Here is a 13108-nt window from a genome sequence, read left to right on the forward strand (position 1 = left end):
ATTAGTGCTACATACCTGCTAGGGTCCCGATCACCCTTTCAAACATTCTACGCGATAAAGATGGGTAGCACTGACAGTAATTTGGCCGCGACCGGGCCACGACTGGTGACCGTCATGATAAATTATTCAGCAATGAACAAGCTATAGCTGACGAAGATGCATGACCTGCACAGTCACGGACAATTTTTGAATGAAGGAGACCGATGTATGTATATTTGTTTTTACAGCACGGTATGCTCGAGAACAAATTTTGAACGATCCATCATGCATCATCCCGCCCTTTGACTAGAGAGGATATTTTAGTATTTATATTAATATTATACTCAATGGGAAACGGTGTTAACTCACCGCAGCTCTGCTAGGTTTCGCAGCACGTTTATACGCATTTTATTTGTGTGCTACGATAATCGCACTTTCTATAGAGCAGAACGTAAGTGTTAGAATCCCAGTGAGATATTATACTAGAAATGAAAGAATGGAAGTTAACAAAGAGTAAACGAGGACGGAGGTTTGAGTCATGGTATCTTCAGCTTCGAGAAAGTACAGCAACAGGCCAGTACGCTTGACCTATGTATCCCGCGTTCCTTCTGAAGCACTAAGTGCAGGGCGCGAGCTTGGCACTATTGAAGCAGAAGTGGCGTCATTTGAATTTCTTTGACCTTGAAATAAAGCGGTGTTTGAGCAATATCGGAGCAGAACAAGAACCGTAAAGGATACGAAACGGTGCCAATACCATGGAATATACATAGTACGTGTGTACGTATCGTATCGAGTTTTTATTCGCGTGAAGTTGCATTCGACAATGTTCAAGGTGTATGTTAGGGAAAAGGCTTGTATAATGATCCTTAAACATCGAAACTTCAGAATGGTATTCGATGAAAATCTTGAGGCTGTAACCTGATTGAATAGTGCGGAATTTTGGGCGATGATGGTTTCCAGTAATGTCATGGCGGGCACCGCTTTCGCGACGCGTTTGTGACACTGTTACGATACGTCACATTAACGTATAAATTGAACCTTGCCGAAGTTATTAGCTCTTCTCCCCTCCATCCACTTTCAAATCTTTACAATTTCAAAGCTCTTTCTTCTTCTTAGGCATGTCAATTTCTATGGACCTATTTTCATTGCTCATCGATTTGCTCGTCCCGTTGTCACAGATTCATCCATGTGTGGAATTTTTGGCTACTGCAGTTTCTTGAAGGAAAAGGTGAGGAACGTTCGCACAATTTCCCTTACTGGGATCTGCATTTATGTCCACGTTGGGAACCAATACTCTTGTCAAATGCATATGGCTGCTCGTATTCTGCTCTTTTTCGTTTACCCGTTAATATCGTAATACTGATCTCGATATGACTTGTTGATAGAGCCGCAAGGAGGTTCTAGAGGTCCTTTGCCAAGGTTTAGCTCGCCAGGAATATCGTGGTTATGACTCTGCCGGTCTTGGGGTCGATGGCGATAAACCTGGTGAAGTCATCTTCTTCAAGGAAGTCGGCAAGGTTGCTGGCCTCCGCAAGCAGATTGCTTCTTCCAATGTTGATGTAAACAAGACCTTTGTTTCCCAAGTTTCCATCGCTCACACTCGTTGGGCGACTCACGGTGTTCCATCAGTCGCCAACTGCCACCCTCTCCGATCCGACCCTACTGCCGAATTCTGTGTCGTTCATAACGGTATCGTCACTAACAGTGCCGCGCTTCGTCTCGTACTCCAGAAGAGAGGTTTCACTTTCGAATCTGAGACAGATACTGAAGCTGTCGCTAAACTTTTGAAATACGTCTACGATTCACAAGCTGACAAGAAGAACTTGACCTTTACCGATTTGGTGAAGGCCGTTCTCAAGGAACTGGAAGGCTCCTTCGCTTTCGTCTTTAAGTCGACACACTTTCCGAATGAAATTGTCACTGCTCGTCGCGGTTCTCCTCTTTTGATTGGTGTTAAGACGGACAAGAAGCTTAAGGTCGACTTTGTTGATGTCGAATTCGCAGGCCAGGATAGCAAGGATGTTAAGGCTGACACTCGTATGTGATTTGAGTTTCTTTTCTTTTCGTTTTGCCTGACTTCTATCCGTAGTTCACCCGACTTCTCCCTCCGCTTTGCTGGCGCCCCCATCTGCCAACCCGAAAGTCCTCCGCACACAATCTCGAGCTTTCATGTCCGAGGATGGCCTTCCTCAACCCATCGAATTCTTCGTCGCATCTGACGCCTCTGCAGTCGTAGAGCATACCAAGCGGGTCTTGTACCTCGAGGATAATGACATTGCCCACATTGCTGATGGTGAATTGCACATCCACCGTCTCCGCCGCCAGGACGACCGAGACCAGACCCCTGCCCAAATTGCTTCTACAAGAACCATCGAAACCCTTGAGATCGAAATAGCGGCCATCATGAAAGGCAAATTCCATCACTTTATGCAGAAGGAAATCTACGAGCAGCCCGAATCAGTGGTCAATACTATGCGTGGTCGTGTCAATTTTGACACTAATCAGATCACGCTGGGTGGTTTGCGCGCGTACCTCCCGATCATGCGTCGTGGAAGACGTATCGTTTTCATCGCTTGCGGAACAAGTTACCATTCGTGTATTGCCACTAGAGCTATTTTTGAGGAGCTCACAGAAATTCCTGTCAGCGTTGAGCTCGCGAGCGACTTCCTCGACCGAAAGACTCCGATCTTTAGGGATGATGTCTGTGTGTTTCTGAGTCAGAGTGGTGAGACGGCTGATACTATTCTTGCTTTGAGATACTGCTTGGAGCGTGGTGCCCTTTGCGTTGGTGTCGTCAACACTGTTGGCTCTACGATCTCCCGGGAGACCCACTGTGGTGTTCACATCAATGCTGGGCCTGAAATCGGTGTTGCTTCTACCAAGGTTTGTCTCTTGACTTTTTTTTGTGAGGACCTGTCATTTGACTGTTCCTAAGGCTTACACTTCTCAATACATTGCTCTCCTCATGATGGCACTCCAATTATCGGAGGATCGCATTTCCCTGACTGAGCGTCGTAACCAAATCATTGCCGGTCTTCACTCAATGCCCGCTCAGATCAAGAAGGTCTTGGATCTGGACTCTGTGATTCAGCAATTCGCTCAGAGCGTGGCGGATTACAAGAGTCTGTTGTTGATGGGTAGAGGATTCCAGTACGCCACCTGTTTGGAGGGTGCTTTGAAGATCAAGGAAATCAGTTACATGCACTCTGAAGGTAAACCTACTTTCATCCTTATTTTCGCACCCAAGTTTTATTGACTGGATATCAGGTATCCTTGCTGGTGAACTAAAACATGGTCCTCTTGCCCTTATCGATGAAAATATGCCTGTCATCATCATCATGACCCAGGACTCCCTCTACCCCAAAGTCCAGTCTGCATTTAGTCAAATCACTGCTCGTAAGGCCCAGCCCATTGTCCTCTGTAACGAGGGCGACGACGGTATTCCCGCAAATGCCAAGACCATCCGCGTACCCAAGACAGTTGATTGTTTGCAAGGCATGTTAAACATTATCCCGTTGCAGCTGTTGAGCTACCACCTCGCGGTCAACAAGGGCTATGATGTTGACTTCCCAAGAAACTTGTATGTTTTGATCAACTCTGTCGTTCTAGTCATGGTAGCTTATCCTTCTTTGTTCCTTCTTACAGGGCGAAATCTGTCACCACCGAGTAAACGAATGAATGCACCATAGGTAGTGGAGATTGTGTATGATTCTGAGCGGACTGAAAATTATTGTACTTTTACATATTTCGACAAGTTTTAAGTAATGTGGGTCGGAGCTGCCTTGCGGGTACCCGATAGAGCACGGTTTTTCGTATAAATGGACTATCTTACTGTTTTTGTCTGTACATACCCTGCAATGTGATCTGCTCTCTGAACGTTCTAACCAACGATATTGTGTCCATCCTCCAAAGTAGGGGATGTCAAAGCGAGTCTTATCATCGCCACGCGTTCACTGTTCAACCAATTTTTGCATCAGTCTTATCATTGCGTTCTGACATACTCCCATCTTCGATCCCATATCTATCTTTACTTAGGCCTATACAAATGTCAACCCCAATCCCAGCGATTGCGGAACATGCAAACGGACCAGCTAGCGTTCCACGGCTCTCTAGGACTCTGCAGACTAGCACGGAAGCTTTCATTCGTTGGCACGATGCCGAAGTTGCCCTCGCTTTAAAGGATATGGAAGCTACCCGCGAATATGAACGGTGCTTAAGGATTGATTTGCAAAATCAATTGATCCTTTCGGAACAGAATCTGCGGGCATGCGAAAGACACCTGGAAGTTGTGCAGAAGAAAGTCAACCCAGACTTACGGAAAATCAACATGGACTCGGCGCGCCTGCAGCAGGTAGAGACAGATGTGAAATCGATCATTGATGTATTGAAGAGGATTGGCATACGTTTGTGCAAGGATACGAACGATGTCCTGTGGTTGGTTTGCGACGTAGATGCGGATGCTCGATGGACTCAGGTGCAACAACCCTCCGAGGATAATCATCGCTCCTTTCAGGATGTGCTCGATAGTCCCTTGTGTTCTCCGACGAGTCAAAAAGCAACGATCCAAAAGCAACCATTGAACGCCATTGTAGCTATAGACACCCTCCTCGACGCTCATAATAAGCACATGGCTGAGAAACGCATTCTTAGCGCACGGTGCAACACGGCAGAAAGCGTGGCAGAGCAATTGAAAAAAGAAATGGAGGTGAAGGACTCCAGGATCGCCGAGCTCGAAGCAAAGATCGCTTCAATGTGGGTAGAAGAGCCGTGCTCAACGACAGGGGTCACGAATGTGACGTGCATCAGTCCTTCGCAGCTTTTCAAGAACCCAAAGTTCTCGCCCTTCCTTTCTGAATCCTCCAGCTCTTCAAATCCATTCCAGCCTGGAGTCGGGGTCGCTTCTAATAACTCAGATTACGATTCTTCCTCCAGTGATCCTTCAGATGGCAGTACAGATCCACAGTCTTTTCTGAACGCATCCGTATCGCAAATACGACAATTGAAGAGCCTTCCGCCTTCGAGTTCGGATAAAGCAGGTTGTAGTGGCACCCGGATTCGGTATCACCAATATGCGGATCCTTGAACCACTGAGGATGCAGACATTGTAAGTCCGTACCTAAAATGAATGGGAAAACAGTGCTAATAAGATAATGATTTAGAACATCAACTGCAAGTTGAAGCATGGAATATAATGTAGATATGGTATATTTTAGTACGCAAATTTTTGAGTAATACATAGTCGTTCTATTGTTTCCGATAGGTTTCCGATAATGAATCCTCACGATCAAATCAACATCTTTGGGTTGTGGCTGATGTAGAAACCTCATTTCCTTGAATATACTCCACCTAGCTTTGACAGACGTGACAAGTACCTACTGTACATATTTCTGTTTGTATTGATCTTGCAATCCTTGCTATGTTCATTTCGCGAGTCGAGCCTCTTCTTCAAACTTCTGTGGGCCAAAAGTCTGCTTCGAGCTCTATTACTCTTGCCCAAACTTCCTCTGCACGGCTCCACTCTGCAGATCCTGGTTGAATTCCCAATGAGTCCACCAGATCTGCCAAGTCGTCAACGAACTTGACAAATTCTGGACAGCTCCAGTTGTCCGATAGAGAAATGATAGCGGAGTTTGTTCGTGTTAGAGATTTAGAGGAGAATATGAATAAGGCACTGGTATTGGTCAAATCTCGAACGTAGGTCCATGCATCCAGATATACCTGGGGAAAAATAAGTTTCTCTGACTAACAATGCTAGTTCAGGTCCAAGCTTTACTAACCCTTTCCATAGCCCAGAGGAAGATCAAACCGTCGACTACCGCACCATCATTTGATATTCTTGACATCTCTGCCGTATAGTTTCTTGTCCCTTTTCTCTCAGGCCATCCTTCCAAATTCAAACCCCATTTTTGTGCTGTTTCCTGAAAGAACCCGACTTCTCGGTCGACATTCTGCAGAGAGAACAGCAGAAGTTTGAATATTCGTTGGTTGAGAAGTTCTTGGGTCGAATTAAGAGAATCTTTCGAATTGAATGGGATGTTCGATATAAGAGATCCAATGAATTTCGGATACGCGTGAGCAGCGTATATTCTGTCCTGAGCAAGCCAGAGAGCGAGCAGATTGTGATCAAGAGTTCCGCTGCCTGCTGCTGTGAGAAAGGAGTGCTTAGTGGCAGATGTATAAGCTGCAGTGGATGATGAAATGAGATATTTCGTGAGGGAAGGTGACATGATAATCGGATTCATAAGCGCTCAGAAATCCCACTTTACCTTAAATTGCCCCGCCAGGCCGAATTCATTCCGTGGCCTCCATGTCGGCCGTTCAAGCTCTCAAAAAGTTTCGTCTTCACGAGCTGAAAGGCCTTCAGAGCCATATCTCCCGCTTTGGACCTCTTCCTGCTTCTGAATCATCTTCTGGCGTCCCTCTCCCAAATCCTTTTCTTCCTCACAAAAATCCACAAACCGGAAGATGGGCCCCGCCTAAATATTCTCTGCGACGTCAGGCAGAGCTGATAAAGAAGGCTAAAGCCTCCAATAATCTCGAGCTACTTCCTCCAGGACCAAAGCTCTCTGTCCCTGCTGCCAGTATCTGGAGTCAAAGGCTGGACGCGACTGTTGGTTCATCTCAAAAGTTGGCGGTATTGGATGAGACGCTAGCTTTTCCTGTGGATTGGATTGGAGAATTCAAGCTGAAGGTGGCGGATGGAACAGACTTGGGTGCACGGCTGTATACAGGAAAGAAGAGGATGTTCAAAGGACACAAATGGGAGCGGGTCAGAGAGCGTCGGGCTGCTCACCATACTATGTTGTTGAAAGACATGGACAAGCGCGTCAGGAGGTACAAGAAAGTGAGCTCAGATGTACTCTCCTCAAAATGTGACTCTGATCAATCGTTTTTCCCAGCAACATCTGAAGAAGAGACCAAATCCTCTCAAGGTTTCTCGAAAGATATCTACAAAATTACCGTTCTAGTGGCATGCGTATTATTGAGTATAATCGTTGTCATTCAATCAATTCCAGCTTTCACAAGAAGCATCACAGCTGTGGTGTCGTTGCACCACATAGGTAAAGAAACAGATCCACGGTCCCGTTCGAGCATGCCCGACTATATCAGCTAGAGCTCGAAGTTTGGTCCGTGCATTTCTGGTCGAATTTGGAAGTAAAGAGAAACTATGTATTTTGGGTGCCCTCGTTGTGCATCACTCTCTTTTCCAAACTCATCTTCGTCTCCGCCAACGGAACGGAGCCGGAGGTATCGCCAAGGGACTTATCTCAATTCCTGAAGAGCGAAACTATATAAGACTTCAAGTTGTGTATGATATATGTCTTTTTCCTCAGTCATCTTCCGTGATTTTCCCATTGACATGAAACCATAGCCTGTGAAATGATAATATAGCCTATCCCCGCTGTGGAATAAGACAGCCTCTCGGATGTCAGGAATGTGTGTCCTGTCCGGAACATTATCCTTTCTCGTTCACAAACGACGTAGAAAGGTTACCCCCAGTTCAAACGAACATTCTCTTGGCAGTACTGAATGTTCCAAAGATGCGTTACTTCTCCCCGAGTGATTGCACAGTGGACTTGTAAGCGCGCTCCGAGACGGGTATTTTCGCTCGTGTGCAGGTTGGAATTTTTAAGTCTCTGAAAAAGGCAAGGCCGAACGCAGGTAAGATACTCCCAGTTCAGTTTCGACGCATATCACGTGCTGGTCACAGCTGTGACCCCGCCAAAAATCTCAAGGTGCAACGAATTGGTCTTTCGAGTAGTTTTCATTTGAGTTATGCAAAAATTAAAACACGGGCACTGTTAACCTACTGCTTAAAGACAATATCAGATTTTCTGAGATTTTATAGTGAAGAATTCAGAGATGAGATAGCATTCTGGCAAGAGTGTCTAAACTAAGCGCCAAGTCCTTAATGGTCCTCGGTTCATATTTTTGTACATTGACTGCACTTTTCTCATCATCCCCAGCTGTAAATCATGCTTGAATGAGCAATGTTTTATTATGAATAACCTGGGTGATCCATCCATTCTGAGAGTGGAATAACTTCAACAAGAAACAAGATGCATACCATGGACAAGCCACAAAACTGTGCTGAAATGATGAGTATTTTGCTCTACAGGCATCTATGCACATCTCTTACTACAAAATACAATACAAAGTCCTCAAGTGCTGTTGTTCTTGACTTTTGAGTTTTTTCAAGAATGTTGAGATTCATCAAAAATGGTGAATTTTGTGATTTCGCACACCATAAAGCTATAGGCTTTCTCAATTATGGATATAAGACTTAGATTTTCTGGGTAGGTCTACCTACGAGGGTACTCAACAGGGCCCGTGTTCTCAATAGACTGTATTGGGGCTGGGTGTTGAGATAAAAAGTGCTCAAGGATTGTCACTCTGAAAGTCACTGAAAAGCACATGACGTGCGTCGAAACTGAACTGGGAGTATCTTATATATCCGAGTGAACTGTCTTCCGTCCCGGTGCCTTTTCCGTCCCGGTGCCTTTCTGAATCATTTGGACTTAGAAACTCTCAGCCCGAATGATCTTTTTGAACTCTTCATTAACCGCAAGTAAGTAAGACTAGTACTAAGGCGCGGGGAGCTGCAGCCCGAATGATCATTGTCCACAGGATACCAGGTTGTTTGAGGACGTCTTGATGGTCATCTCACGATACAAAAAAGTCTGTCCGGAGAAGTTCACTTAGACACATAATTGGATTGAATATTAAATATCTGTCAGTGGTTATATATAAACCCCAGCATAGAGGCTTGCAGTACCTGTGTTAGAATTAGAACTTGAAGTCATCCTTCAAGTGTTTATGACGTTCAGTCTGCGTTCACTGGTCCGGGAGCGCTCCAAGAATCACCAAAAGATATAAGTATATAAGCCTGAGGTAACTTGGTTGGTACTGAATATTGAACCTCCACAACCACTGAATCAAAACAATACGATGACCAGTCATTCAGAGTACACAAAGACCGAGCAGGTAGTCGGAAGACCCAGAACGACGTCGCACAATAGGATGGACGATTACGTGAAGAACCCTCCCGACGTACGTCCTGGTACGCCCCGCAGTGAAAATAGTGAATACTAACACCGTATTGGAATAGAAATTTGTCTCCGGAATCGTTGAAAAACGCTGAGAAGGCCATCCGGGATTCTGAAGCTTACGAAGACAGATTGAACAATGATAAGCATGAAAGACAATATCGTGCTGAGACCAAGGTAGGTATTATTGGCTAATATCCAGTACTGATTAATAACAATAATTCCACTGCAGAAACATACCGGTGGTCGTCTGGGGGCTTTGGGTGATGCAGAAGAGGGCGGTATCCCCCAGGTCCAGGATCGGCAAGACAGAGAGGTTAGTGGAATGGTAGATCGCGCAGGCGTAGTTATTCACAACGAAAAGGAGCTGGGTAGGCCTGTGAGGAATGATGTGGAGGCGTCGCTCCTGACCTCACTCCAGCGTTGAGACGGGATTTTGAATAAATGTAATTTCATCGTAGTCTAGAATGCAAATATTTTGTTGATCTCCAATTTCTTCTTCGTTGCTTTTACAAGTTTGTTATCTATTACGTTACACTTCCTAGAAGCACGTCAGTACTGTGCCAGTGATGGGCAAGCAAAGAACATACTGTCTGCAGCCACTGTAACGATAAAGCCCATACAGGAGGTAAACAATGAACACTGATGAACATCAAGTGCTTACTTAATCGCCCTTCAAAAAAAACCAGTTACTTGTAGCCACCATCCTCGAAGGTTTCACGCCTGCATCATTTGTCGTGGATCTGTCTACAGCTTATAAGGCAGCTTGAACATTTCCAGTGCAGTTCTGGCCAAATATTTGATCTTACAGCATATTCTTACACGTTAATCAAGATGGATCCAGAATACCAGGTGCCACCACAAGAATCCGGGCCTCAGCCTCATCCTTATCTTCATGAACCTTTATTGTACATCACTAATCTTCCTGCAAATGTCACTGACGACGCTATTGGAATGGCATTTATGACTTGCGCCCCGTTCAGACCCAAAATTATCAGAGATACAGCTAGTCCAATGTTTTCTGGCACCATCGAGTTCAAATTTCTCGAGAAAGGTGCGAATTGCTGTTCTTATCGGCTAGATCAACACTGACCTTCACGTTCGTCAGCCGAGAAAGCATTAGCCACGCTTCAATCGCGTCCTCTGCCAGATGTACCAGGTGTACTTCTCGTGTTATCGCCTTACCCGCCGACAAACCCTCCCACACCTCTACCTCCACCATCTGCGCTTCCCAGGCTGGTCAAACACCTTCCAGTAGGCTTTAGCGACTCCGCTCTATTTGATCTCTTTCGACCTTACGGTGCTCTCGCGTCCGTTCGAATCCCAACGCATTTTGGGCCTGATACCGGCATGATCGAGTTTTGGAACGAGGATGACGCGCGGAGCGCCGAAGAGGCCATGCACTGCGCTGATATCGAAGGTCAGAACATCGCTGTTCAGGCTTACCAGCCACGGAGAACTGCTAGTGGAACTATCAACGACTTTAACACGAATGCCCCGGCCTTCGTACCTTCAGGACCAGTGTTCGGTTACTCAAGTCCGGCTGCGACGTATTCTCCTCCTCGTCCGCACTACAGTCCTAGGAGTCCCGTGTCGCCTATCCCTCATGGTGGTCCTCAATTTGTCCATGGACCTGGACAGCAGGTGCAACTCGCTCCAATGGCTGGTCCCGGCTCGAATAGCCATAGCGGGTTAATCGATCCATGTAACCTGTTCTGCAAGAACTTGGACCCAGAAATCGACTCGAATGCCCTATTCTCTCATTTCCGTCAGGTGTGTCTGTCGTGGCTCCCTCGTAGTGTCAAGTCTCTTTCCTAATTGAAACTTCCAGTTTGGGCAAATTGTTAGGTGAGTATATCCGTCCAGTATCTTGAAATGGAGCCGAACTCTCTGGTATCAGTGCTCGTGTGATGCGTAACGAGGCCGGTGAAAGTCGAGGCTTTGGCTTTGTATCATTCCAAATGCCAGATCAAGGTGTGCTGAACATCTTTCGCCATAATGCTCAAATTCACATTTCGTCGTAGCGGCTGCTGCCATGCACGCAATGAATGGTATCACCTTAGGGTCCAAACAGGTTGTTGTCCGACTACATGAGCCCAAACAGCTGCGTCAGGAAAAACTTGCCGCCAGATTCGGCGGTGGAGGTAATGGGCATCCTAGAACAGCGAGTGGAGCCACTAGCCCTACTGCCAGTGAGGGTGGGGACAGCTATGGCGCTGGATGGGGAAGCCCAAGTCCAAGAAATAGAACTTTAGGTCTAGGGAATTTAGGCGGTTCTCCTGGCTATGGCACTGAGAGAGATAGAGGAAGAAGAGGAAGCGGAAGCTATTACAACGTAACAAATTTTTCTTTTGGTTGAGAACAGAATATTGAACTTTCAGAACAGGCCGCTCTGACTGGAACACTGAACCTTCCTATGCGTTACGACGACCTGGCTGCTCTATCTCCGGTCGTACGCAAAGAAGTTCTTACTGGCGAACTCAGCAGACGCGTCAAATCCCTCGGCAGCGTTGCTCCCGCCGACGTCGCGAGTATCGTCGACGGTCTAGTTAATGTGTCACTGAGCGAAATTGTTCAAGCAATCGATGACCCAGAAAAGCTCGCGAACCAGGTTGATAAGCTAAGAATTTCACGGAATTTATCTGCATCGACCTCTCCGTCTCCGAATTCCAACTCACAGAGCCCGGCGCGCTCAGCTACCGCATCGCAGGACTCACGCCTCCTTGATCCTAATGCTCTTGCGGCTACCGCCAGTGCGCCTGAGCATCCCTCCACACCCATCTCGGTGAATGCTTCCTTGTCAACACCACCGCGTACCTCCTCCCCATCAGGCTCCCTTCCACCAACGTCGGAACGCGATCGTATTGCTGCCGCTGTAGCAAAATTCGAAAATTCTCCGTCAGAGAAACAAGAACAGCTCACAGAGCTTTTGATGAGTCTTCCCAAAAGAGAACGCGCGCTTTGTCTGTTCAACATGGAGGTGTTCCGTGCAAAGCTTGCGGATGCCAGGCTGGTGTTGGAGAGTATGGAAGAGGAGGAGGAGGAAACCAATGCGACCTCTGTTGCCACAGCAGCTGCCGTTCCTCCGTCTACGCCACAAAACAAGAAGACTTCATCATATTCTACAATGGAAAGATCTCCTCAGACACCTGACCTCTCCTCTCGCGGCCCTAGTGCCACTTCTTCACCTCTCCCTGCCACCCCCGCCGCCGGAACTCCCACAGGAGCAGGAAATACATACACAATCGCAGCGCTCGCCAAGCTTCCTGCCAAAGAGGTTCTCAAAATTGTGAGGTCCTCCTCCGTGATCTTACCTGTGGACATGTCCAAAGCCGACCCGCTTGTGGTGCAGGCTACGGATGAATTTGTTGATGGATTGATGGATAAGGCCCCCCAAATGCAGAAGCAGCTACTAGGTGAGAAACTGTTCAGGGTCGTCAAGAGCTTTGGAATCAAAGGAGCAGTGAGTTTTTTTTTTCGTTATGACCACTGATATTGCACGTTTAACCACCTTCCTACGAAGCCCAAAATTACTGTTACTCTTTTGGACCAGGAGGACCTGCGCTCTCTCGCGCATCTGATGAACAGCTATCCTGCGGTGTTGAAAGATAAAGCCCAGGCTCTCGTCGTTTCCAAGTAACATGATCGGCTGCAGCCTGCATCCACCATTCCAACTTCTTAATATATTTTCTTTTATTTAGCTTTTCTATACATTATTACAGAAAACATCCAGGTTGTGCTGTTTTTGAGTAATTGTTTCTTGGGTGTTTGTGTTTACTCCAACATACAAACCGTCTCACTCACACGTCATCATATCCATCCATTTGTTCGCTATACTCTTTCAGATTGTTCTAACCTCTATTACTGCTTCTTCATCTTTTCTCTCGGATTCACAACTCGCATACTTTTTCTTTTTACCCGGTCGTCCGATTTTATTTTCTGTCTATCGTTTCATCACTTCTACCTCTCAATGGCATTGTTTTCTCTGTTTCCTCGTCGCTGTTCCTTTTCTCTCGGTCTGTTCTATCCTTTTCTATCGTAACTCCTAAATTTTCTCGGCTTTCCCCTGCCCCTTCATTAGT

General features: G+C 46.4%; 6 protein-coding genes across 6 annotated transcripts; 5 read left to right on the top strand and 1 right to left on the bottom strand.

The window, feature by feature from the left end:
• Positions 1–997: 997 nt before the first annotated feature.
• Positions 998–3859, top strand: C8R40DRAFT_1090127 (L-glutamine D-fructose 6-phosphate amidotransferase). Its single transcript, XM_046227468.1, has 7 exons — positions 998–1095; positions 1158–1207; positions 1365–2016; positions 2069–2862; positions 2915–3191; positions 3247–3559; positions 3625–3859. Exons 2-7 carry the CDS (start codon positions 1166–1168, stop codon positions 3647–3649), a joined length of 2103 nt encoding a protein of 700 aa, XP_046089673.1. The 5' UTR covers positions 998–1095; positions 1158–1165; the 3' UTR covers positions 3650–3859.
• Positions 3860–5283, top strand: C8R40DRAFT_1263361 (uncharacterized protein). The gene is made up of 2 exons (XM_046233861.1): positions 3860–5083; positions 5139–5283. The coding sequence occupies exon 1, from the start codon at positions 4025–4027 to the stop codon at positions 5060–5062; it is 1038 nt and encodes a 345-aa protein (XP_046089674.1). The 5' UTR covers positions 3860–4024; the 3' UTR covers positions 5063–5083; positions 5139–5283.
• On the bottom strand, positions 5284–6209 carry C8R40DRAFT_1263362 (heme oxygenase-like protein; the record flags this gene model as incomplete). The annotated part of the gene is made up of 2 exons (XM_046233862.1): positions 5284–5697; positions 5757–6209. 2 exons carry the CDS (start codon positions 6204–6206, stop codon positions 5425–5427), a joined length of 723 nt encoding a protein of 240 aa, XP_046089675.1. The 3' UTR covers positions 5284–5424.
• A 77-nt stretch (positions 6210–6286) lies between these two features.
• Positions 6287–6947, top strand: C8R40DRAFT_1038332 (uncharacterized protein; the record flags this gene model as incomplete). The annotated part of the gene is made up of 2 exons (XM_046223748.1): positions 6287–6823; positions 6879–6947. The coding sequence occupies 2 exons, from the start codon at positions 6287–6289 to the stop codon at positions 6945–6947; spliced, it is 606 nt and encodes a 201-aa protein (XP_046089676.1).
• A 1981-nt stretch (positions 6948–8928) lies between these two features.
• C8R40DRAFT_1167312 (uncharacterized protein) lies at positions 8929–9470 on the top strand (the record flags this gene model as incomplete). The annotated part of the gene is made up of 4 exons (XM_046230994.1): positions 8929–9030; positions 9126–9203; positions 9259–9397; positions 9448–9470. 4 exons carry the CDS (start codon positions 8929–8931, stop codon positions 9468–9470), a joined length of 342 nt encoding a protein of 113 aa, XP_046089677.1.
• A 390-nt stretch (positions 9471–9860) lies between these two features.
• On the top strand, positions 9861–12666 carry C8R40DRAFT_1038107 (uncharacterized protein; the record flags this gene model as incomplete). Its single annotated transcript, XM_046223730.1, has 7 exons — positions 9861–10080; positions 10135–10799; positions 10858–10874; positions 10927–11000; positions 11051–11361; positions 11413–12489; positions 12550–12666. 7 exons carry the CDS (start codon positions 9861–9863, stop codon positions 12664–12666), a joined length of 2481 nt encoding a protein of 826 aa, XP_046089678.1.
• Positions 12667–13108: the final 442 nt, after the last annotated feature.

Source organism: Lentinula edodes (genome assembly GCF_021015755.1).
Source record: "Lentinula edodes strain Le(Bin) 0899 ss11 chromosome Unknown C8R40scaffold_6, whole genome shotgun sequence".
Classification (NCBI taxonomy): Eukaryota; Fungi; Basidiomycota; class Agaricomycetes; order Agaricales; family Omphalotaceae; genus Lentinula; species Lentinula edodes.